This window comes from Pocillopora damicornis, chromosome 5, assembly GCF_964200805.1.
Source record: "Pocillopora damicornis chromosome 5, jaPocDami1.2, whole genome shotgun sequence".
Lineage (NCBI taxonomy): Eukaryota > Metazoa > Cnidaria > Anthozoa > Scleractinia > Pocilloporidae > Pocillopora > Pocillopora damicornis.
In genome coordinates, this window is record NC_142674.1 from 9,700,382 (window position 1) to 9,723,118 (window position 22,737).

The 22,737-nt window shown below is 39.8% G+C and overlaps 4 protein-coding genes and 1 pseudogene across 6 annotated transcripts in view; 4 read left to right on the plus strand and 1 right to left on the minus strand.

Annotated features, from left to right (window-relative positions):
* The first annotated feature begins 3 nt into the window (after positions 1–3).
* Positions 4–22,737, plus strand: part of LOC149045075 (uncharacterized) — a 61,035-nt gene continuing 38,301 nt past the window's right edge. The window contains exons 1-2 of one of the 2 annotated variants that reach the window (XM_089208316.1): positions 4–2,552; positions 2,678–2,715. In XM_089208316.1, coding sequence (XP_089064442.1) covers positions 395–2,548 — 2,154 coding nt within the window. In that variant the 5' untranslated portion in view covers positions 4–394 and the 3' untranslated portion in view covers positions 2,549–2,552; positions 2,678–2,715. Of the gene's footprint in view, positions 2,553–2,677; positions 2,716–22,737 lie in introns of those variants that run through there. The other variant, XM_089208317.1, reaches the window with a different exon arrangement.
* On the minus strand, positions 4,137–5,878 carry LOC149045076 (uncharacterized). The gene is made up of 2 exons (XM_089205837.1): positions 5,726–5,878; positions 4,137–5,414 (listed from the first exon to the last, which is right to left on the minus strand). Exons 1-2 carry the CDS (start codon positions 5,876–5,878, stop codon positions 4,137–4,139), a joined length of 1,431 nt encoding a protein of 476 aa, XP_089061963.1.
* On the plus strand, positions 6,194–9,503 carry LOC149045077 (uncharacterized; annotated as a pseudogene). The gene is made up of 5 exons (XR_016187304.1): positions 6,194–6,343; positions 6,504–6,674; positions 6,765–6,890; positions 7,576–7,695; positions 8,040–9,503. The product of XR_016187304.1 is annotated as an uncharacterized LOC149045077 (transcript).
* LOC113666950 (uncharacterized) lies at positions 17,387–17,863 on the plus strand. The gene has a single exon (XM_089205839.1). It carries the CDS (start codon positions 17,387–17,389, stop codon positions 17,861–17,863), a length of 477 nt encoding a protein of 158 aa, XP_089061965.1.
* Positions 21,159–22,737, plus strand: part of LOC149045078 (uncharacterized) — a 14,374-nt gene continuing 12,795 nt past the window's right edge. Inside the window, exon 1 of the mRNA XM_089208323.1 lies at positions 21,159–21,215. The gene's annotated coding sequence lies outside the window, so the exon portion shown is untranslated. The remainder of the gene's footprint in view (positions 21,216–22,737) is intronic.

Genomic DNA, 22,737 nt, shown 5'->3' on the forward strand with positions numbered 1-22,737 from the left:
CAACTGCAGACCTTCCAACCCTCACGGTTTGACCGTGAGACTCACGGTTTGGGATGTCAACTCACGGTCTCACGGTTTTGCCCCTTAATCTCACGGTGAATCAGAAAGTTTTAAAATTGCCAAACAATTCCGGAAGGTATGAAGGAATAGCAAAAAAATCTGTGCTCATAACAGCCGAATCAGGCATCAAAACTAATTTGCGAGGGAAATGGCGCCAATGCTAGGCTCAGTCTCCAGTCGTGTCTTGTTGCGCCCAGGTTACTCACCGCTACCAGAGGATCGCGGGCGCACCAAGACACGGCCGAAGAATGAGCCCAATGCCAGCCTCATTCTAATGAAACATCGGTGCGCTAAGGTTTCTGGGAAAGCTTAACCATCGAACACAAATTTCAAAATGGCTACTCGTCGTCCAGCACACGAGAGTGAAACAAGTTCTCAAAATGACTCTGATACTTCGGAACCTCAGCCATCTACCGCGAAGAAAAGGAAACCAGCTACCCTTGGAGCAGCTAAGTATCGTACGACATTTAAGGTTGAGTGGAGCAATTTATATCCCGTGAAAGCAGTAAGAAACGACAAGCATTCTTTTTATTGTGTGCCTTGTCTCAAGACAATACGCTGTGACCACCAGGGTCTAAAAGACGTGAAAGATCATTGTAATACAGAATCTCACAAGTTATCGACGAAAGCAGCGAAAAATCAGCCATCAGTAGCGGGCATGTTTGGTTCAGGCGGTAGTGTTATACAAAGTGCAGTTACCAGAGCAGAAGTCCTAACAACAAATTTTCTGATCCAGCATAACCTCCCACTTGCAACTTCAGATCACCTTGGGCCATTGTTTAGGGCAGTATTTCCAGACAGTGAAATTGCTAAGCAGTATGGATGTGCAAGAACAAAGACTATGGCTATCATCAATAAGGCTCTGGGACCACATTGTCACAGATATGTTGTACAGCACTGTCAGAAACATCCATTCAGTATTGGAATTGATGGGTCGAGTGATACAGATGTTGAAAAGATGAATCCAGCAACCGTAAGAATTTTCGATGTAGAAAGAGCCAAAACTGTTACATCTCATTTTTATCATATGTGTGTGACAAGTGGCAGGGATGCGTCAAAAGCAGAAACTCTTTTTGGTGTTGTCCAGGAAAAGTTAGAGACTGATGAAATACCATGGAATCAGGTTGTCAGCCTTTCAGTAGATAACACTAATTCAATGGTGGGTGCTCACAATTCTTTGGCATCCCACTTCAAAGTAAAAAATCCAGAGACCTATGTATTGGGATGTCCTTGCCATTTGGCGCACATTGCAGCAAGTAGAGCTCATGACGAATTTGCAAAGATTATAGGAATCAGTGCAGAAGAGCTTCTTATTGATCAGTATTACTGGTTTGATAAAAGCACAAAACGGAAAGGGATCCTACTTGAGTACATGCAGTTTTGTAACCAGGAGTATGGTAAGATACTGAAGCATTCTTCTACCAGGTGGCTTTCTTTAGAACGCTGCGTTCAACGCACACTTGAAAAGTATACTGGATTGAAGTCATACTTTTTGAGTGAAGATGCTGGTGATGCGAGATTCAAGAGGTTACAGAAAGCCTTTGAAAATCCACTCACAGAAGTTTCCCTGTTTTTTCACAATGCTTCCATCCCACTGTTTACAAATTTTAACAAACTTTTGCAGTCAGACGAGCCATCCATTCACATAGTTTATGACTCTGTCATAAAACTTGCAAATACTCTTGGAAATCGTGTTATCAAGGTGGAGGTCATGAAGAAACCACTTAATGAAATTAATTTGCAAGATCCAACAATTTATATACCCCTTGCAGAAATTCACTTAGGAGGGACGACAAAGTTTACACTACAGAGGCTACTTAATCAAGGGGAAATATCTCAAACAGCCTACACTCGTTTCTTAACAGCAGCACATGAATATTTCAAGGCAGCCTTCCAATATGTTTTGAGCAAGTTTCCTATTACTGATGAGCTGCTGAAGCATGCAAGATGGATCAACGTTCAGAAACGTAGTCAGGCAAAATGGGAGAGTGTAGAATACTTTCTATCCAGGTTCAAATCAGCCTTGAACACTGTTAACATTGATGAGATGTATGATGAATTTCGTGATTATCAGTCTCTAACAGATGAAGACATTGGTGTGATTGCTTGGAAGGAAGCTAAAGTTGTTGATGGATTAGTTAATGATCAGGAAATTTTCCATTACAGAGTAGACATTCTCTGGTGGTACATGTCACAAATGGTAATTCCTGAATCCTCAGCAAAAAGATTTTGCCATCTTCAGAAGGTGGCAGAGCTGGTTGTACTTTTGCCACACAGTAATGCAGGGGAGGAGAGGCTGTTCAGCATGGTTCGCAAGAACAAAACAGATAGTCGGTCCTCCCTTAAACTGGAGGGAACTCTATCGAATTTACTGGCAATGAAGTTGCAGTACCCAGAGGAAACCTCACCGTGTTTTAAGTTCAACCCTGATGAGAATCTTCTCAGCTCTGCAAAAAAGGCAGCGAAAGACTACAACAGAGAACACTGAGAAGGTAAGGAATACTCTGAAACAAATAATCTGTCGTCGTTGTTTTTATTTGACGCATATTTTTGAAGTCTCCAGGTTTGAGGTCCTAATCTCCAGGTTTCTCTAGGCTTTTGTTTTTAAAACCTCCAGATTTGCATGTGATGGGGGTTGGAAGGTCTGCAACTGTGAAGCAGGTGCAGGGCTCTGTAACCATGCAATAGGGCTGGTTTACCTCCTTGAGCATTATAGAAAACTGGGCTTAAAAAGTGTACCTCCTGCCATGTCAAAAACAAGTCTACCACAAACATGGCACGTTCCTCAAAGGACAGCAGGAATCAATCCCCGCGAGGTGCAAGAGGTGCTGGTGCAGCAAGTGAAACCACCGAGCAATGATGCAACACAAAAAAAGAAAATACGCAGGTTAGATGGAGTACGGTCCACTCTGTATAATCCGATTCCGGAACATTTTGGTTTACCCAAAATCATTGATTCTATGAGAGACATATTCAAACAATATGAAGACATGCAAGTAAACAGTATTGTTCCAGAAACTGACAGTTTGGACTATGTGAATAGTAAACTAGGGAGAGTAGCTCATGGCTCAGTAATATCATACCAACAACGTTAGAACACAACCAATGATCCAAAAATTCACATTAATGTTGAGGGGCCACAGGAGCCACCGCCTTTTGGTGTACCATTGCTTAAAAGCAATTATACATTTGTGCCTACTTTGGCAGAACTTAACTTTGCTGAAGGGCTTAGTGTCTCACAAGCAAAATCCTGTTTATATGAGGAAGAAACAAGGGAGCAGTCTGACACTCAGAAGTGGCATGATCTGAGGGCACAGAGGCTATCTTTGAGTAAATTTAAAGATGTTTGTGCCCGAAGGGCTGACTTTGAATCACTGGCAGCAAGGCAACTAAAGAAGACTGTGCAAACTGCAGCCATGAAGCATGGTATTAATACAGAAGAAGAGGCAGCGTCTGCATATGCTGACAGTGGAGATTGCAATGTTTTCCCTGCCGGGATTGTTATCAACCCATCATGTCCACATCTGGCTGCCTCTCCAGATCGAAGGGTCTATGATCCCTCTGAAAACAATCCCTGGGGCTGCTGGAAATCAAGTGCCCTATTACGGATTATATCTCGCAGCTGAAATATCTGAAATGTGTAAATGGGGTTTATAAACTTCGAAAAACACATAGCTATTAGTACCAGATCATGGGACAGATGATGTTGACAGGTTGTGAATGGGTAGATTTTTATGTTTATTGTAAATCTGACTTTCATTTAGAAAGAGTGAGGTTTGATGCAGAATTTTGTTCAGAGATGAAGATGAAATTAGACAAATTTTATTTTGAATACCTCCTCCCTGAACTGTTAAAAAAAGTGGGGGCATAGCCTGCTTTGTGAAGCATAGTTAAAAAAATCTGTATGAAAAAATCTGACTAAGCCTAATGGGGGGGGGTAAGGAAATGTAATGGAACTACACAATACTAACAGGCAAGTTATAGTTTCAATATAGTGGCCCTCTAAAGTTTGTAAGAAGGCAGCAAATTGTCCATATTTGGTTTACTGAACCAGCCAACGAAAGTGGCAAAACTTTTTAAAAAATTTGGTATTCTTTGATTCGTCTGATTGCTCGCTTGACGTGAATACGGAGGCGGGCAATTTGTTGTGTTTCTGTTACTTCTTTTGAGGTGAACTGCAAAGACTTTGTCTTAGACAGGAAAGGAGGGATTGTCAATGTAGCTTTTAGGGGTTGTAATAAATCTTGAATCAGAAAACCCTTATCTGCCATGACCTCATTTCCTTCTTCGATAAGTGACAAAATTCCACTACGCCTTGTTATCTCTTTGTCTGATATACTTCCCTGATATAAAGAACTTACAAATGTTACTGCACCATGAGGAGCTATTCCCACGAGGCATTTAAGGGTGGTATGCGACTTGTATGCAGAGTAAAATTCTGAGTTCAGAACCTTAGAGCTAGGCCTTTGGACTTTGATCTCAGTGAAGTCTAGGATAACCCTTGTTTTAGGGTATGTGGTTTTGAAGCACTGAGGCATACTATTTTTTATCTGAGCAGTTGTGGACCAAATTGGCACTTGGCCAAGCATTGTATACAGAAAATTTGCCCAAGTTAAAATGATTCTGCTGACAGTACTTGTGCTAATATTGAATCTTACTCCTAAGTCTGTCTCCAGCAATCCCAACCTTAGTCTGATCATAAATAAAAACAGTTGGTCATAGAGTGACAATGCAAAATTGCCACTGCTGCACCTCCGCTTGTAGTTTTCTTTGCCTTGTTCACGCTGAATCTGGGACCATTTTATCATGGTTTTAGCATAAGGTTCAACCCAGCTACAAAAGCTATCAAATCGTTCCTTTGATACAAAGCCTGTGTAAAATGTCAGCAATTCAGAATCTTTGGAAATGTTTTCAGCTCCAAACCTGGTCCCTTTTAGATCTTCCACCTGTTGCTCTAAATCACTGATTTGTGCTTTAAGGATTTCAATTTGTTCCACTGCACTCAATTCGGCGGGTTCTATGTTTTCGTTTTCCGGTTCGTCCGTAGTTATTTCTTCCATTTGCTCATCACTAGCACTGGCTCCCTGGCCTCCTGATCCAGTCTCCCCTTCCTCCATTTTGACATCCTGCTGGAATGAATCGACAAAAGATTGTCGTCGCTCCTCTTGTTCTTGCTGTTCTGCCATAGTTTTTAACTCTTGTAGTTTATTTTGTGGGCGGTCTTGGCTGGACTTTGTCCATTGAAACTGCGAAGGCACAATTCCTGGTTTCAGACGTATAAGCCCTGTTATAGTTTTAAACATATCGCTTGGCTTGAAGTGAGCAGAACACACTAGAGTAGAGCCTTTCTTGATCTAGGAAACGAGTTTAACACTCTGAATTAAATCGCTGATAACAAGGGAGAATCTCATGGAATATTAATAATCATATTCGAGTCAATGAAAACAAACAAACCGGTGCCATGTGCGTTTGACAGTTTCGGCCAAAATCGACCAAAACCTAAAGTAATGAGTCTATAGTTCCTCTGGATATGAATCGAGTACGCAATTCACGTGTAAGAAGACGGGAACTAACTGAGTCTTAAATCGAAAAACTTCCCGAACATATATATCAAAAGTGCACACGTGCGTTTGACAGCTTGCCGTAGTCACGACTCGACACTCACCTGAAAAAGCGTCCCTTCATCTCGCTTTATCGCGGCAATCCACTTCAATCTCTGTGAAGAATTTTTAGGAAAGTTGAAAAACGACAAATTCTGACCACTTTCGTTTCGTTTGTCGTTCGTACAGTAATTTACACAGCAATGATTGTGAGCCATATTTGCGAGTTATTTCCACTCAAACGCTCTACGTCCCATTGAAGCTCAAGCAAAGGGTGGGATTGGTTACTTCCATGTGCTATACATAATGTAAACAGATGTGCCTGGGTTCGTTTCACAACTTGGGCACATGTTCATATTTGACCTGTGATACGCAATTTCTGACAAACAAATAATCAATCAGTCAGGCTAACATTGCAACTAACTCGCTAAGATCTGTTTAAATTTCATACAGTTTTTTGGTCCCTGGGTTATATTCAGGACGTCACAGTATTGCTGACTTACTCAACCTTCTCACATTTGTTTCAGGCATCAAACTATGCAACGGCGGCGAGATCTTCCAAGGGAAATTCTGAGCCACGTACTCGTAGTTTTTCCCCTAAAATCAAAGAGGAACAAAGTGCTCAAGAAATTAAAACATCCTCCGGTAAAACTTTCAAAGCTAAAAGGACAACGACAACAAAGGTACAATTTTAACGGGGTGACTCATCTAGTTCTAACCACGTAATCGTTTTGGTTCTGCCTTTTTTTTTTGGTGGAAGTGGGAAGAGGCGAGGCGGAGATAAAATAAACGTCATTAGCGGTAGATACACTAAGAAACTCATTCTGTTGTGTCTAATTTCAGACACCCAAAGGACGAAAAAATCAAGAGATGGAATGGTGGGAATCCACAGAAGAATACAACCCCGGGACGAGTTTATGGAGAGGACGAAAAATATCCGATGACACATCCTCTTATGGATCGGATCTTGAAATAATTGAAGAAAAGGAAACTCCAAAAGACAAGTCATTAAAGGTATGTAGGAGGAATTTATTCGCGTTTTTAACTAGAAGATACAGAACTTCAACACTTTACCTATACAGGCCTTGCATTTTTTTAATTTAGAAGAGCAAGCAGGAAATTAATATTAATATTAGTGATCAGAGTGTGGTTGAAATAAGCTCCGACGATGGCATGGAGGTCGATTCGCCCCTTAAACAACCCACCCGGAAAAGACAGCGTATTTCATCAGTAAGTGATTGTATACTGACTGACGAAACTGAACACAGGACAAAACGACTGTCCCAATATTCTTCCTCCTTGATTCCTACATCGCCTAGGTGATCACTAATTTACGTTGCACCCTCTTACCCAGAACCTATTTGCACAATCCTGCGCGCCGAAGAACACTGGTCAATGTTTAAGAAAATTAGGCAACCCATCGATCTAAAAAATTTGGTTGTCACGTGACTGTTCCTACGTCCGTCTGTTGGTCCGTACGGCCATCCCCATACCTTCAAAAATAATAGAGTAGCAAGCACCATTACTGTAGGCACCTCTGTGGACATCCATGTTACAATTAATTGATAGCTGACCAGTATCACGTAATGATCACAATTGATCGTTTTTTGAGTTTCTTATCCAAGAAAAAAAATCCTCTTTTCCCGTTATGGTTAATTATTGAAATAAGTAACTCTGCTTTTATTAGTAGCTTGAAGCCGTGCATGGAAAGGAAATTTAGAAATCAACGTCAATGCGTATATTTGTCCGCTAAGATTGCAGAATTTTTAGACACACAAAAATATATCTGAACCAAAGAATGTTGTGTAGATATCATTTGTAAAAAGTCATTGTTGTAGGTTCTTTTAGGCTCGATTACCAGCCGCTGTTGGAGAGAGCGGCAGAAATCGACCTTAATTTTTTTTTAATAGAACAGGATGACAGCATCGAAGAATTAATCGCCAGTGTAAGTGGACTAAGTTCCAATGACAACACGCCTCAAAAGCCACGTCTACCAGCAGTTAAAAGACCCAAAGCAGAAGCTATTTGATGAAGAGTACGTAATCATTCTTTTATTGATGTAATAGAGTGTTGGGTTTAGGTGAATGGTTTTCTGTTTTGATAAAAATGTGCACAGAATGGAATACAAAAAACTAATTAGTTATAAACGTCAAGGGAGTAAAAACAGGGAAATTCCCTCGAGATCATTACAAGTGCACATGAAAATAAACGTCTCTTTTGTTGTTTGGGAGGGGTAGACTAGATGGCGGCATGCAGATGTGTTAGGGTTAGGGTTATTATGATACGATATGAAAATAGCCGTGGTGTTTTATCAAAAGTCTATGCTTCTTAAGCAGTTTTCTTCCTGAAGCGTTAACGACCTTTTGCATTTATTGGTAGAGATAGCGACAGCAATGGGGACATCAGCGTTTCAAGAAAGGGACGTAGACTGTATGCCAACCAAGACGAAATTGACAAACTCAAGCCAGTTCAGGTGAAGAAGGTTCCTCTGGCTCCTCAAGGTCCAGTAAAGTATGAAGTGCAATACAATGATGCGGACCCTTTGTCAGTGGTTGTAGACAACTGGAAGTGGGGTAGAGCACAACCATGCAAAAGAGCGGGATTTTGCAAGGGTGGTAGAAGGACGCTTCAATTGTGTCTCGGTTCGCTAGAATGCGCAGACAAGAAGTGCGCATATTTAAAAATTCATAAGTCTCCAAACAAAGTCGATTTTAATCGATCAAAACGTTGCGTTCACTGTCACAGTGAATCCATTAAAAAGCATTGTTCAGCAAGAAAATATGTCGAAAACGACCGGTGCCACAAAAAAATGACAGTAATCTACTTACAGGAACACGATTGCTCTCCAAAGCAAGAAGAAGATAAGCCGTCTAAAGAGGAAGTAGAAAACATTCTCCGTATAAAACCTACTAAATCAGCAGGTCAACTACAGTTGGACGTTGTACGCGAGGCCTTACTTAGTGGTAAAGAAGTAGACGAGGTGAACGAGATAGCTTTAAGATACAGCAACAAAAAACATCTTCAGTATATACAGAGTACCATTAACAAGAAAAAGAGACCTGGAGGATCGGAGATAGAAGCTGTTCAATTGCTTAAGGACGATTTTCTTGCCAGGAAATTAGATGAAAACTTAATTATGTGTGTTGGCGACGATTATGTCATTCTTTCGTCTGAGCATAAGGTGCAATTAGGTGCACTCATTACTCTTGGCATTGTTGACGAACCAGTAAGCCTCGATGGCTGTGAAAGCCGCGCGCAACACTACACAGAAATTGAGATGATCACTTACGACCCCATCTTGAGACGCAATGTCAAATTAGTCAGTATGTTTGCAGCCAAACCAGGTGAAAATTCAGATAACGTAAAAAAAATGGTGCAGTCTTTTGATGCGGCCGTTAACAATGTTCTCCCAAAAGTGGCTGGCCAATATAATGTAGATAATGAAGACGTCTTAGGACGGGGATTAGATCCAAAATCATACGTCGGTGATGAAGGTGGTGCTTTGTGGCGTGGTCTCTGCTTGGTAAAGGGGGAAGACGTAAAAGACAAGACCATTTCAGACTTTTTCCATTTCAAACAAGACATCAACCGTAATTCCGTTTATTTTGGGGACCAAAAAAGTAAAAAGGAATTCAAATCAATAATGATGGATGCGTATAATTCTCCTACCTCTTTGCAGGCAGTATTCCACCTACACCATCTAAAGCTGAACCTGCAAAGTCATCAAAGCTATTCATGCCGTCGTTCTTTCTCTCCAACGTCATGTCACTGGCGCCGAAAATTGATGAAGTCCGTGAAGTCGTCCATTATGCAGATTTCGACCTTGTATGCATAACAGAGACTTGGCTCAAAGACCACATTGACAATAATATTATCGCTATTTCTGGCTATAACGTGATCCGCCGAGATCGAACTGAAGCAGTGCATGGGGGAGTGTGTCTGTACATTAAAGAGTCTATCCAATTCAAGATCATTGAGGACATTATGGATAGGAAGTTTGAAGTTGTTTGGACTCAAATACGGCCTTCGCGTCTCCCAAGGGGCATTACCAGCATTATTGTTGGAGTTGTTTATCATTCTCCGAGCGCCGCGGATTCGCCTATGCTGGATTATTTGTATAACTGTTTATCTTTGGTTGAGGCTCGCTTTCCTGGTTGCGGGATAATTTTACTTGGTGACTTCAATAAAACTCTGTTAAAAAAATCTTCGCGCCTTAGTAACGGCTTTAATTTGAAGCAAATCGTTACCTTTCCAACTCGCGGCAGAAATACCTTAGATCCGGTGTTAACAAATGTGAAGGAGTTCTATGCCCCTCCGATCCAGCGCCCTGCTCTCGGTTTGTCCGATCATTTCTCTGTGGAAGTTCAGCCGCTCGTGCGTTCCCAACAACCAAGAACTAAACTTATCGTGAAATCGAGGGACTTACGGCCTACAACGCGTATGGCTATGCGCACGTATCTTGGAAATGTGGACGTTAAGACACTTATCGATAGTAAAGATTCTTGCAAGGGCAAAGTGGAAATGCTGGAGACCATAGTCAAGACCGGAATGGACATTCTCCTCCCCCCTGAAGTCTAAGTCGGTACAAACCAACGAGCCGCCCTGGGTCAATCAACAATTGAAGGGTCTCATTCACAGCCGCCAAAAGGCCCTCGCTCAAGGCGACCAGGAGCAGTACCGCACCCTACGAAATCGCGTTAATCGTGAGAGGAAAGCATGCCGTGCAAAGTTCTATAATTCCAAGGTTGAACATCTGAAGGACTGTAAACCCGCAGTTTGGTGGCGTGAGGTAAAGAAGCTCAGTGGTACGTCAGACGCAGCTTCTAGAGGCGTTAATCCAGCTACCCTCTACCAACATATTGTTTGTGGTCAGAGAGGTTCGCCTCCAAGCACGATAGACATTGCTAACACCATCAACCAGGCGTTCTTGGCTCCTATGCGCGTCTTCACCCCCCTTTCACCTAACACCTCAACCAACTCTGACCAGGAGAGTGCTTTCCAGGTATCAGAATTCTCTGTTTTAAAGAAGCTATCCGCCTTAAACCCAACTAAGGCAACCGGTCCGGACGGAATCCCCGGTTGGCTTCTTAAAGAGAATGCAGATTTACTAGCACTGCCTGTGACTGATATCCTTAACTGTTCGTTTAAGGAAGCACGGTTGCCTCAGTCTTGGAAGGACGCTAACATCACTCCAGTACCAAAGCAAAATCCAATACACGATGTAAACAAACATCTACGTCCAATATCCCTAACTCCCGTGCTTTCTAAGGTTGCTGAAGATTTCGTCGTGGAGAGTTTCCTCAAGCCTGTTGTTTTGGCGAAAGTGGATGTACGGCAGTTTGGGACTGTGCCAGGTTCCAGTACGACACAAGCACTAATAAGCATGGTCCACTCATGGCTTAGTGCTACGGATGGGAACGGTGCAACTGTCAGAACCATCCTCTTTGACTTCCGCAAGGCGTTTGACCTTATTGACCATCAGATCCTAGTTCAGAAGCTCATTTCATACGATCTTCCAAGCGGAATAATTAACTGGATAGTGGACTTTCTGTCCTGTCGCCGACAGCGTGTTAAACTTAGTCAGGACTGTTACTCGGAGTGGGGGGCCATCCCATCAGGGGTCCCACAGGGCACAAAACTTGGCCCCTGGTTATTTACTATTATGATAAACGACCTCATCATCCCGGGTACAGACATGTGGAAATATGTCGATGACTCCACTATTTCTGAAACAGTCATGAAGTCTGAGGTCAGCAAAGTCCAACAAGCGGTTGACGAACTCGCGACGCAAGCTTCTGCTGACAAGTTCCAATTAAATGAAACCAAGTGCAAGGAACTGCGCATAACATTCAGTCACTCTAGAAAGAACTTTGATCCAATTAAGGTTAATGATCAGGACTTAGAGTGTGTAGAGCAAGCAAAGATCTTAGGTTTGCAGATATCTTGCGATCTTACGTGGAATAATCACGTATCCGAAGTTGTAAAGAAAGTAAACAAGCGCCTGTATTTTTTGCGTCAGCTTAAGCGTGCACAGGTCAAGTCGGAGGAACTTTTGCTCTTCTATTTGACTTGTATTAGGCCTGTCACTGAATATGCATGCCCTGTTTATCATCATAGCCTCCCGCAATACCTTTCAGTAGACCTTGAGAGATGTCAAAGGCGAGCTTTACGTATTATCTATCCAGATTGTTCGTACAATGAGGCACTTCTTTTGACTGGTCTAGTTCCCTTACACAACCGCCGCGAGTTCTTATGTGATAAGCTTTTTAATTCCATCCTGTCTAATCCCTCGCACAAGCTCTATAGCTTACTACCTCCCAAGAATGAGTGCGAAGTCAATTTAAGGAGTCAGCACTCTTTTACTACACGGCGCCTCCACACCATTCGTACTCGAAATAGTTTTATCCATCACTATGTCCATAAGGCAATGATGTAATATTGGTTTCCTCTTAATTATATATTTTTGTCTTTTTAATCAGTTCTTCTTAGCCATGTATTTTTTTGTAGTATATATTGTTTTTGTAAATCAAACGTAATTCAGCCTGTGGCTGCAAGGTTCTTGATAATAAACTATCTATCTAGATGCGGAAAAACGACTTGTAAAACTTATTGAAAAAAAATCAACAAATGTAAAAAAAAATGAATTCTTTTAAGGCATGGTGGTGGCGAAGAAAAGCGCGTTGGCAAAAATGGTGCCGCACACAGTCATCGAGCGAAGCATCCTCTGCGGAGGTGGCAAATGCAAAATCTTTGCACGCGTCCGGATATAGGAAAAGTCTGCTGGACGTGGTAACCGCGGAATGCGCAAGCGCTGTTTTGGAGGGTGCAGAAAACAAGAGACAATCCCTTGGCCTAAAGACAGTAGGTCGTGGCCCTTCCGCGGCAGACCGCTCTGATAAGCAATCCCTTAGTATGGCCAGAGCGAGGGAAGCGTCGGCCGACGCAATTCAACAAATCGCAGAGAAGGCAGAGGTTATAATTGATGATGACTTTGCATTGGAAACTGACGACGTCGAAAATGCACAGCAGCAGTTTAAAATCAACACAAAAGACACTCACAGGGCGGACAAAAAAAATCAAACAAAACAAAAAAGTAAACAAGTTAAGAAAGTGAAAGATGGGCACGTGACCAAAAACCAAAAGAAATTATTCCACGACAAGGTTGAAGGAGTTCACATGGACCTACTTCATTGTGATTCCTTTATGACCGAATTCACGTTCAAAGTGCTTGATCTCGAAGAGATTTGCATCAGAAAGGAATCTGCCATCTGCTCATCTGTCTGGTGCAAAAAGGAATGTCACCACCTGATGTGGATTTTCCACAATTTGTTCAACTTTGATAAAGAGCAGCCGATTATGTACCAGTCAAAATTCACTGAGCAACAGTGGAAACAAATAATTGAGGCATTCCCAGAAAACGTCCCACTGCCTAAAGTGACTTGTCCTTCAGAGGATGAGCAACAATATACGATAAACAAAAGAACATCTAAAAAGGACGCTAAATGCGCCACCTGTAAAAAAGAAGTATCAGAGGGTAATATCCAAGCCACAACAGAAGGCCCTTACAGGACAATACAGAAGTCCTGGATTAAAAGAACATTCTTCTTTTGCCCTCGTTTGCAGTGCATGGGAAAATTGCCGAGGAATTCGTTTATTTGCCCATATAAAACTGGAATGACACTGTTAATCGAAACACCTTTGACTGAACAGCAAAAGAAAGAAATAGACTTGAAAACTTGACTTATTTAACTAAAATATCAGCCGCCGCTCTCAAAAACATCATCACGGACGGTGGGCTGATCATTTGTCAGTTTACATGTTCAAAAACATCTCAGTAAAATGGCACCTGTTGCATTTGCGAAGGGATCTTTTTATGCCTATCTACTATTAACTTTTCAAACGAGATATTTCAACTCTGCAAAGCAAGACTCTCACCTTGCAATTGTTAGTAACCAGCTAAGTAAAATAAACCTAGAAAATCAAAACAGTCAAGAGAGTAAGTCAGTTCGGGTTATACCATGGATTCCCGATTTCTTGAACCTCCCAGACAAACAAAAAATGGTTCCAGAAATATCTGGATGGGGTAAATTTCTCCTTTCTTTGTTTGCCTCTGTTTTGTTAATTGGACATAAAGATTGCTCAAATAACAGAAGGTATTATGAAATCGGCGGTTCCAAAAAATCTGTATTATACTGTAATTTTCCATATTGTAGGGAAATTGTGAGCAGCAGCACCAACAATAATAACAACAAAAAACAACAACTGAACAACAAAAACATCTCTGTCTCTAAAGACTACAAAGAATGCGTGACTTCGATAGTGTTATGTAATCTTTACAGTACTGATGTTATCTGAACATTGATAAATCGTTTTACTACCAAGACGCATCTTCGAAGGCATTTTTCTTCGACATTTTCTCTCCTTTCAAAACATAATATAACAGATCTTAAAATAAATAATTAACCAAATAAATAGCACGAGATAAATACAGTTACATCACGTTTTAGAATCATCTATGAAATTAAAACCGTCGCTACATGTCGCTAGTGTCACTCGCGTCATGTATCATTTAATATACAGCGTTATGTAATTTTTTCTTACGTTTAAATTGTGGCTCGCATGACTCGCATGGTTTTTCTTACGTAAAAACCGTGGCTCGCACCTTGGCTCGCATGGCTCGCATGTTTTTTCTTACGTTAAAACCGTGGCTCGCATGACTCGCATGGCTCGCATCGTGACTCGCTGGCTCGCATATTAGTAAGACTCGTTGGAGACATGTTGCACTACAAATAATAAAACTTTAATTGATCTCATATTTACCAATATTCAACACAAAAAAGTTACACATACTAGAAACAAATTTTACAGATCACGAATCAGTTTGTGCCCTTATTGAAAGTTTTACTGTAACATAACTATGGCAGAGGAATATCTGAGACCTACATTTAACTGATTGATTACTTAAGACCATTTAAAATTTTTAAGGGGTTTGAATAACAGAGTCAAATCTCATTTAAAGCATTCAAGCGTCAAGCATATTTAAAGTCAAACATTACAACAGTACTGTGATTAAATTGATTGCAATGTTGTAGGCTATATACTATTCCAAATGCTGTAACCAACCATACTCATTAACTTCATTATTAGAATCAGGTTAAATAAAGTGCTTTTGATGGAAAGTAAAGCCTTTAATTTATTTAACTTAATATTCCGTATAACAAACTTGACAAGTAAAATCAAAATTATGAAAACGTACTTTGTCCGAAGCGTCCGATTTCCCTGCCTGACATGAACATTCAAACAGGACTTGAACAGAAATCGACTTTCAAAGTATTTCAAGACATTCTATGCCAAAACCATTTCCTAATCTTTATTTAAAAAATAAGGACTATTATACCTCAAAGGACTATTATTATGGTCAGGATTGGTTGCCAAATCATATTTGGCAATTCTTCAAAATTATATTGTGCTCCTGGATAAATGCCAGGTACACTCTCAATATGAGTAACTTTATTGAGATCTGACCTCAGTTGTTTGATCAAATATGACCTTGGCATATCCTCGTAAGCAACATTTAGCTAGTGATATAACTGATCACTGACATCAATCAATCAATCATTTTATTTAGTGATGCACGTTACCAAAGTGGCAGCCATAAGGCTGATTTGCACCTACCATTAACTAATAAAATGTGAAATAACACAAAATAATTTGTAAAATCACCCGATGGTATTTACATTCAGTACAAGTCAATAAAATGAGGTTCATTGACAAATAAAAGTTACAAACTAATCTATAAATTTATGTACAGTATAATAATACTTAATAATATACAAAAGCTCAGTCTCTCAAAGCTATCATGGGTGCTTCCAACGAGAAGCCATTTATGTTTTGTGAGAGCCTATGTAAAGTGTTTTTAAAACTGTCTTTTTGAACGTGTGCATTAAAATTTACCAACCTAGTAATAAAATTCCAGATTACTGGGCCTCCGTATTGTGCTGATTCCTTTCCCACTTTGTACTTCACCCTGGGGATTTCAATCTGTAACCCTCCCCTTGCCTGATGATCTGTTGCCTAACTTCAAATTAAAAGGGGGATATAAGACTTTATCATTTAAAATACAATGCACCAGGAGTCTTTTGTTTATATAAGAAATTGTCAACCAATTTAGCATTTCAAGACTTTTATCCTGAGTCTTACTGGAAGATGAAGCACAAATTGTAGTCTTCATGATTTTTATTACATCTTCATACCTTCCTACTGTCAGGTCGTTTCTAGGTCTTTGGCAAAAGCTACTGTATGATGGCCACATAGAAAGCTTTGTTTTTGCATGTACCAAAAACATTGTTCATGCTGGGTAGCCTATGAACAGGAATGAAATTAAACCACTCTTTTATGGTATGACATTAATGTGGTCCAGGAAAGGAAAGTGCCACATGTTGAGGTACTCGTGTAAGCTTAAGATCACAAGATCTAAAGACCACAATTAGGTAGCCCATTGGGTGGATAAACTCAATTGAGGCAATTGAAATAGGTCATCACAAGTAATTGTACAATTGTAAGAAATTCAAAGTAGACACAAAATGGTGAGGCAAAGGTGCCTAACGATCAGACAAAAAAATATTATTTGCGATTAAAAGGACTTTCTATTGATGAATTTGGCAAACAGGTTAGGTACCAAATTGTATTCTCATCTGAAAAATGGGATTAAAAAGTCTGATTTCTTGGTTGATCTTGACAGTATGATATATCTGTTGTTTTTTTTTCATAATTTAATCTTTCTAAGCACCAATGCCACCATTCATGTTCCACAGTTTTACATTTAGATCCTTTTTTAAGGTAATGTGAGAAATATTTCAACTGATTTTAGCATAATGCTTATTGAATACCAACGTCAAGTTACTATTTTATCATCATAATACTTTTATTGCAGTCGACAAAAAAAACCAAAACAAAACAAAATAAAACAAACTGATTGGCTGCATTAATTTTGTAAACATTATCCCTTTGAATTTAAGGATGTTTATTAATAAAGGGGAGTTGACAGTGAGAAGTGCATCCTTCCATCTCAGCTCTAAATCATGTTGCTTTCCAGTAGCAAGTTTGCAAGATTATATAATTCCAATTTCTATATAACCAGACTCTCCAGTTACTTATGGTACCCTGTTCTTTTCCTCAACTGAGATGGTTCATCTATGAATCAACTGCCTGCTGTTTCCATTGTTGGACAATAAGCCTTCCTTGGATTTAAACCTTCAAGCATAAAAAACAACAAAGAGAGCAAACGTGTGTGGGAAATATCAAGGACCTTTGGCAAAGAGACTTTTCAGGACGGAGATGGTGCCTGGAAGTGAAGTTTTACTTCCGTTTGAGGTCGTACATTTGGCGCAAAGTAGTCTAGGCTCGGCACTGACCTCAAAAGGCTTGTTTTCACGGTGTGTAGAAAACGTGAGTAGATACGAGGCTTTTGTCTGCCTATAATCGTTTTTCTTCTGGCCTTTTAGTTTTCACAACTTAAGGGAACACCTCGTAATTTACTTGAATAGCTTTTGGCATAAAACTTATTTTATTCATTGCATTTTAAAAGGACAGCTGTAGACTCAGACTGACTATGGTGGCATCTGATGATCAAGTGCAAAAATCCAAGTAAGTGAAATTACTTGGCCATGGTTTTTAGCTGCTCTGATTCTTCATTCTTATCTATTCCATTGTTTCACTGTAGGCCAATGGAGTGGAGCGAGGAACATGCTGTGCTTTTTCTGAGAGATATGCCAGCAAGAAATGTTTTTGGAGCAAAGAAAGGAAGTCCTGCTCATGGACTGCCTTGGGAATCGATAGTCGATCATCTGAATGAAATCCACTCTCCAAAATTCCAACTGAAGGTTAAAAAAGCTGTACGAGAGCAGAGGAACCTTCTCCAAAAAAAGTTCAGCAAAAAGATGAGCGAGGAAGAGAAGGCAAGTGGGATTTCTGTGGAAGAGTTAATGGAAAAGGAATCCCTGATCGAGGAGTTAGTCGAGAGAGAAGATGCCATACAAGCAAAGGCTGAATCAGCATTGAAACAGCAACTCAAGGACAACGAGACTACGGAAGATATCCGGAAAAAAGCGATGGAGAGCCTTAAAGAGACCAAGAAACGCAATTCAGAAGAAGGTGGAGCTGAATACCGCACTTTTGACTGTTGTGCAAAAGCCACTAGATAACTAATCAGCTATCAAAATGTTTTTATTTAGAACATATCTTGTTTTTGTATAAGATTTAAGCTTAATGTTTCCATGTATTTCAGAACTTTTAAAGATTGTATCTTGGACTAATTATATAAATTGGAAGCCCCATGTTCACAAGTATACATACTTTGAAGAATAAATGTTTTCAATGTTTATTTTGTTTGCTTTTAAATCTGATTACTGGAAATACTCCTCTAGAGTAGGGGGCTCCAGGTCGAAAAACTCAGACGTCTGATTACCATATAAACAAGTTATGGCATTTTGCAGTAAAGCACATAAAATATACATTTTTCCTACACTGCTTAGACCTATCTTTAAATTTTTCTTGTAGTCTAAAAACTTAAAGGAATTAATTATGTCCCTGAAAAGCAATTCCACAGACACTCGTACTGCACTCAGTGCTTTGTTATAATCTTCCATTTGTTGGGTTAGACATCCCTGGCGATATGGCGCCTGAAGATGAATCCGGAGGGGATAAGCTGGATCGCCATAAACGCACATAGGTTGGCCAGCTGGGGAAAAGGCAAAGTTCCCCATGTCTTTCAGAAGCCCAGAGTCAGCAAGCATACCTGCAGATTGCAGATTTAGATCTTGATGATGTGGCTCTCCATGAATTTGTAAAGTCAAAGTCAGGAAACCACTCCTTTAAAATACCACCTATTACTGAGGCACAGGTGCTTGATCTCATTAACAAGATCCCTTCAGTAAAGTGATTGGATGTGACGGCCTCAGTGTGAAGGTTTCTAAGATAGCAGCTTCTGTTCTAACCAACCCCCTTTGTCGCCTTATGAATCTTTCCATATCTACTGGCTCCTTTCCATCAACATGGAAAACCACTCAGGTCACTTCCTCGTTCAGAAATGGCTCTTGTGAAGACATAAGCAACTACTGACCAATTTCTTTTACAGATACTTGAACAACACGTTGCAACATCCCTTTGGAAATACCTACATAGCTACGATTTGCTATACAACCTTCAGTCAGCTTTTTGACCAAATCATTCTACTGAAATGGCAATGATTAAATTAACTGATGAACTGCTCCGTTGATATGGATAATGATATGGTCACTGGCTTAGCTTTTGTCAACTTTAGAAAGGCCTTCAATGTGATACATCGTGAGCTTTTACTTAAGAAGCTATCTATTTATGGGGCCAGTGATTTATCATTCAAGTGGTGTTAAGGATTTTTCTAAAAGGATTGTTTGTAAGAGCGAACCGGAAGTGCATTTTTACCGGAAATTATGTTACGCGCGGGAAGGTTGAATCACAGTTTCAAAATAAAGTCCGCGGATTCAGGGGAAGAGCACTTACGCCATAGAAAAGAAATCTTGTGTGGATATTTTGTCTTTTTTTTGCGGAATTTTTTCAGTAGGAACTCTGGACTTTTTTAGGAAGAGGACTGAGAAAATTTAGGAACCTAAGGAGAAACAAGTGGTTCGGGTCATATCTTACTGGAAGGTAACAAAATGTGCGTATTAATGGCTGCTGTTCCACCAGTAAACAGTTGTCACAAGGAGTGCCTTAAGGATCGATCTTAGGACCTATTCTCTTCCTATTGTTTGTGAACGACATGCCTATAAATATAAGTGATTCAACACTAGACGTTTATGCTGATGATACAACTTTATCAAAAACCACTAGCTGGGAAAATGTCCCTCATCTGACACGGGCTTCAAATCAAGATCTCATACGTTGAGATGAGTGGTCAGCACAAAACAAGATGTCTATTAACTCTCTGAAAACCAAATCCATGCTGGTAACAGGGAAATGCTTGTGGAACCTCGTCACCTCTACCACAATAGATGTTAACTTAAATGGAAGAAACATTGAACATGTAACTCATTTCAAACTTTTAGGGGTAATGTTAGATCATGATCTTTCATTTAATCACCAAATTGAGGGGTTATGTAAAAAGTTGGCCAAACTTATTGGATTTCTTCATCACATAAGTCCATATTTAAAATGCAGTCAACAAGACATATACTACTCTATGATCATTAAACCTGTAATGCTTTACGGTAGTATGATTTGGACTTCTCGCAGTAAAGAAAATCATTTTAAAGTCCTGCATCTTCAAAAAACATGCAACTAAATTCTTGATGCCAAAAGAACAACACCGTCTCTCAGCTTATTTAACTCCCTCAAGTGGGTTCCTTTTCTGCTGAAGCATATGTAGATCGATGCACTTTAACTTACAAAAGGCTGAATGGCAATACCCCTGAATATGTAAATGATTTACTCTGACACACAATAGATCAACCTGTTTCTGTAATTTTAACTTAGTTGCCCTTAGTGTAAGAGAAAGAAGGTCGTCGAACATTTGCGGTGAGAGCAACAAAGGAATGGAGCAAACTAAGTGTGGACAAACAGAGTACTAGTATCCAAAACTTTAAGCGTTCCCTTTGTTAAATAAATTTAAACAATCAAATCCCTACACAATTATTCATGTAAATTTTAAAATCTGTGTATAACCACATTTTGTAATCTTATTTTGCAATAAACGAAGGCTTGTACACTATTTTAATTACTATTAATATTGTTACAACTATTGCTATTAGTTTGTTTTGTTTTGTTCCTTTTTTTAACCATTACGTTATCAGTTTTATTACTGTTGAATGTTACCCTCATTAAATAAAGTCTTACCAAACCTTACCTTACCTATTCAGTATCTGGCAATTAATGTTTGACAACTGGGTCCACCTCTGATGACTTGACAAGTGAATTGCCCACCTCTTCACAGGAAGGTAGTTGAACTGTTTGTTCCTAGGCATTTGAATTTAATGCATCCAAAATATTTTAAATATTAGAGTGCATCTAGTCAGGCTTTACAACAATTTAATCACTGAAAGTTCTAGCAATTGTGAAACTCCCAATGTCAAATGAGGTGTTACCTGCAGTCCCAGCTACTCTCTGCAACACAAGTTTGTTTTGTTGTTGTTTATGTTTGTTTGTTTGTTTGTTTTTATGGTTTCAGCTTCATAGAAGCTAAACCGTATTGTCAGCGTGTTGTAAGGAAGTGAGTGAGTACGTAATTCGGAAAGTCGAAGTAATGCCGATGGGACGCGGACTCCTCAGTCGATGGTTTATTGACATGTCCGAAGTATGTTTGCGTAGTTCGGAAAGCCGAAGTAATGCCGATAGGACGCCGACTCCTTAGTCGATGGTTTATTGACATGTTCGAAGTATGTTTATGACAAGCGTTTGATAATGGTCCTGAGAACGAGGTTGAGATTTCACAGTCGATATTTCTTCGCATATCACATGAGCACATGGTGAACGTCGTAGCAACATTTTCCGATCTGTTTCTGGGCGGCGGTGGATTCTGAGGTAAGTTGTCATATATTAGCGATGGTTTTGTACTATTTAACTCTAGGAACAAGACAGAGCTCTCGAACATTGTTTCCGTTGTTTGCTGCTAAAACTTCGTCTAGGATTTTTGACGATTTCTGCAAGTTTTCAAACAAAGTAGCGATTCCTGAATCAAAGTGTTTGTTTGGCAACCGTGATGGCAGACTGACTCGTGTAGCCCAACAGCAGCTTCTGTTGCTCCGTGTATGGCATTTCGTTGTGAGTCTAATTTCTCAAGATGAAAATAATTCCCTTTTGGGAACAAACAATGTCCATTTGGACACAAATAACTCCCTTATGGGAAGTAAACATGTCTTTCGAGACACAAGCAATTCCCTCTTGGGAACTAAGAACTTCCCTGTGGAAAGAAAAATCGCCTTTCGGGGCGCAGCATCTGATCATTCACAAGCTAAACAAACGTCTTTGCTTCAGCAATTCGAATCGTTTTGTAAACAGGGGTTCGAGAGAACTGTCTCTGATTCTGACTATGAAAATACAGTTAAGATTATTGGTTGTGATTCACACGATAAGCGAAATTCATCTTTTAGTGAAGTGAGTGTAACTGATGGGCCAGCCAAGGTAAACCTCTTCAGGAAACCTGATTTACGTCGACAATATAGAAATTTTCGACAGCCTTTACGAATGATGGGTCGCAGATCCAGAGATAGGGAGCCATCTAGGATTTCACTGACAAAACTTTTGCGTTTAATGAAATGCAGAAAACTAAGGAAAAAGCACAAAAAATTGTTCACGAAGTCATTTCCTGTCTCGTCTGTTTTGCACAACATTGCTTCAAATTATAAGCAGTGGAACATGAGGTATATTCAAAGGCTAGACTGTTTTTACAGCAGTTATTTTACCAAGATTAAGAAATCAACAGTGGCTGTATACAATGAGTCAGGAAAAAATATTTTACTATCTGGAGATGTTGAATTAAACCCTGGTCCAGTGACAGATGTTAGCACTTTGTCTCAAGCAACAACAAATGACAGGTCGAATTTCTTGCTCAACTATAGACTTCTTAGGTATGGTTTAAATCAATTGGATGTAGGTGGAGGAGGGGATTGTTTCTTTAAATCAGTATCACATCAGTTATATGGTGATTCACATCACCACTTGGAAATTAGATCTGCAGGTATTCAGTACATGAGAGATAATCCAGAACGATTTATTGAAAGTGTGTTAGATTCATCTTGGTCGCAATATATATCCAACATGTCTCAGCCAGGAACATGGGCAGATCATATTATTATACGAGCAGTAGCAGATTCTATGAATTTACGGATTCATATCATTGAATCTAATCCAAATTTTACAGAAATGACCTTGGTTGAAGCAACAAGTTTGACTCAAAATCCTAGATGCATTTATATAGGGCACATTGATGAGCTGCATTATATATCAACCTTCCCAGCTTTATCTGAATCAAGTACAAATCAGGTTAACAGTCAAAAGACATACCTTAATTCAAGCGATAGTACAAATAAATGCAAAAGAAAGA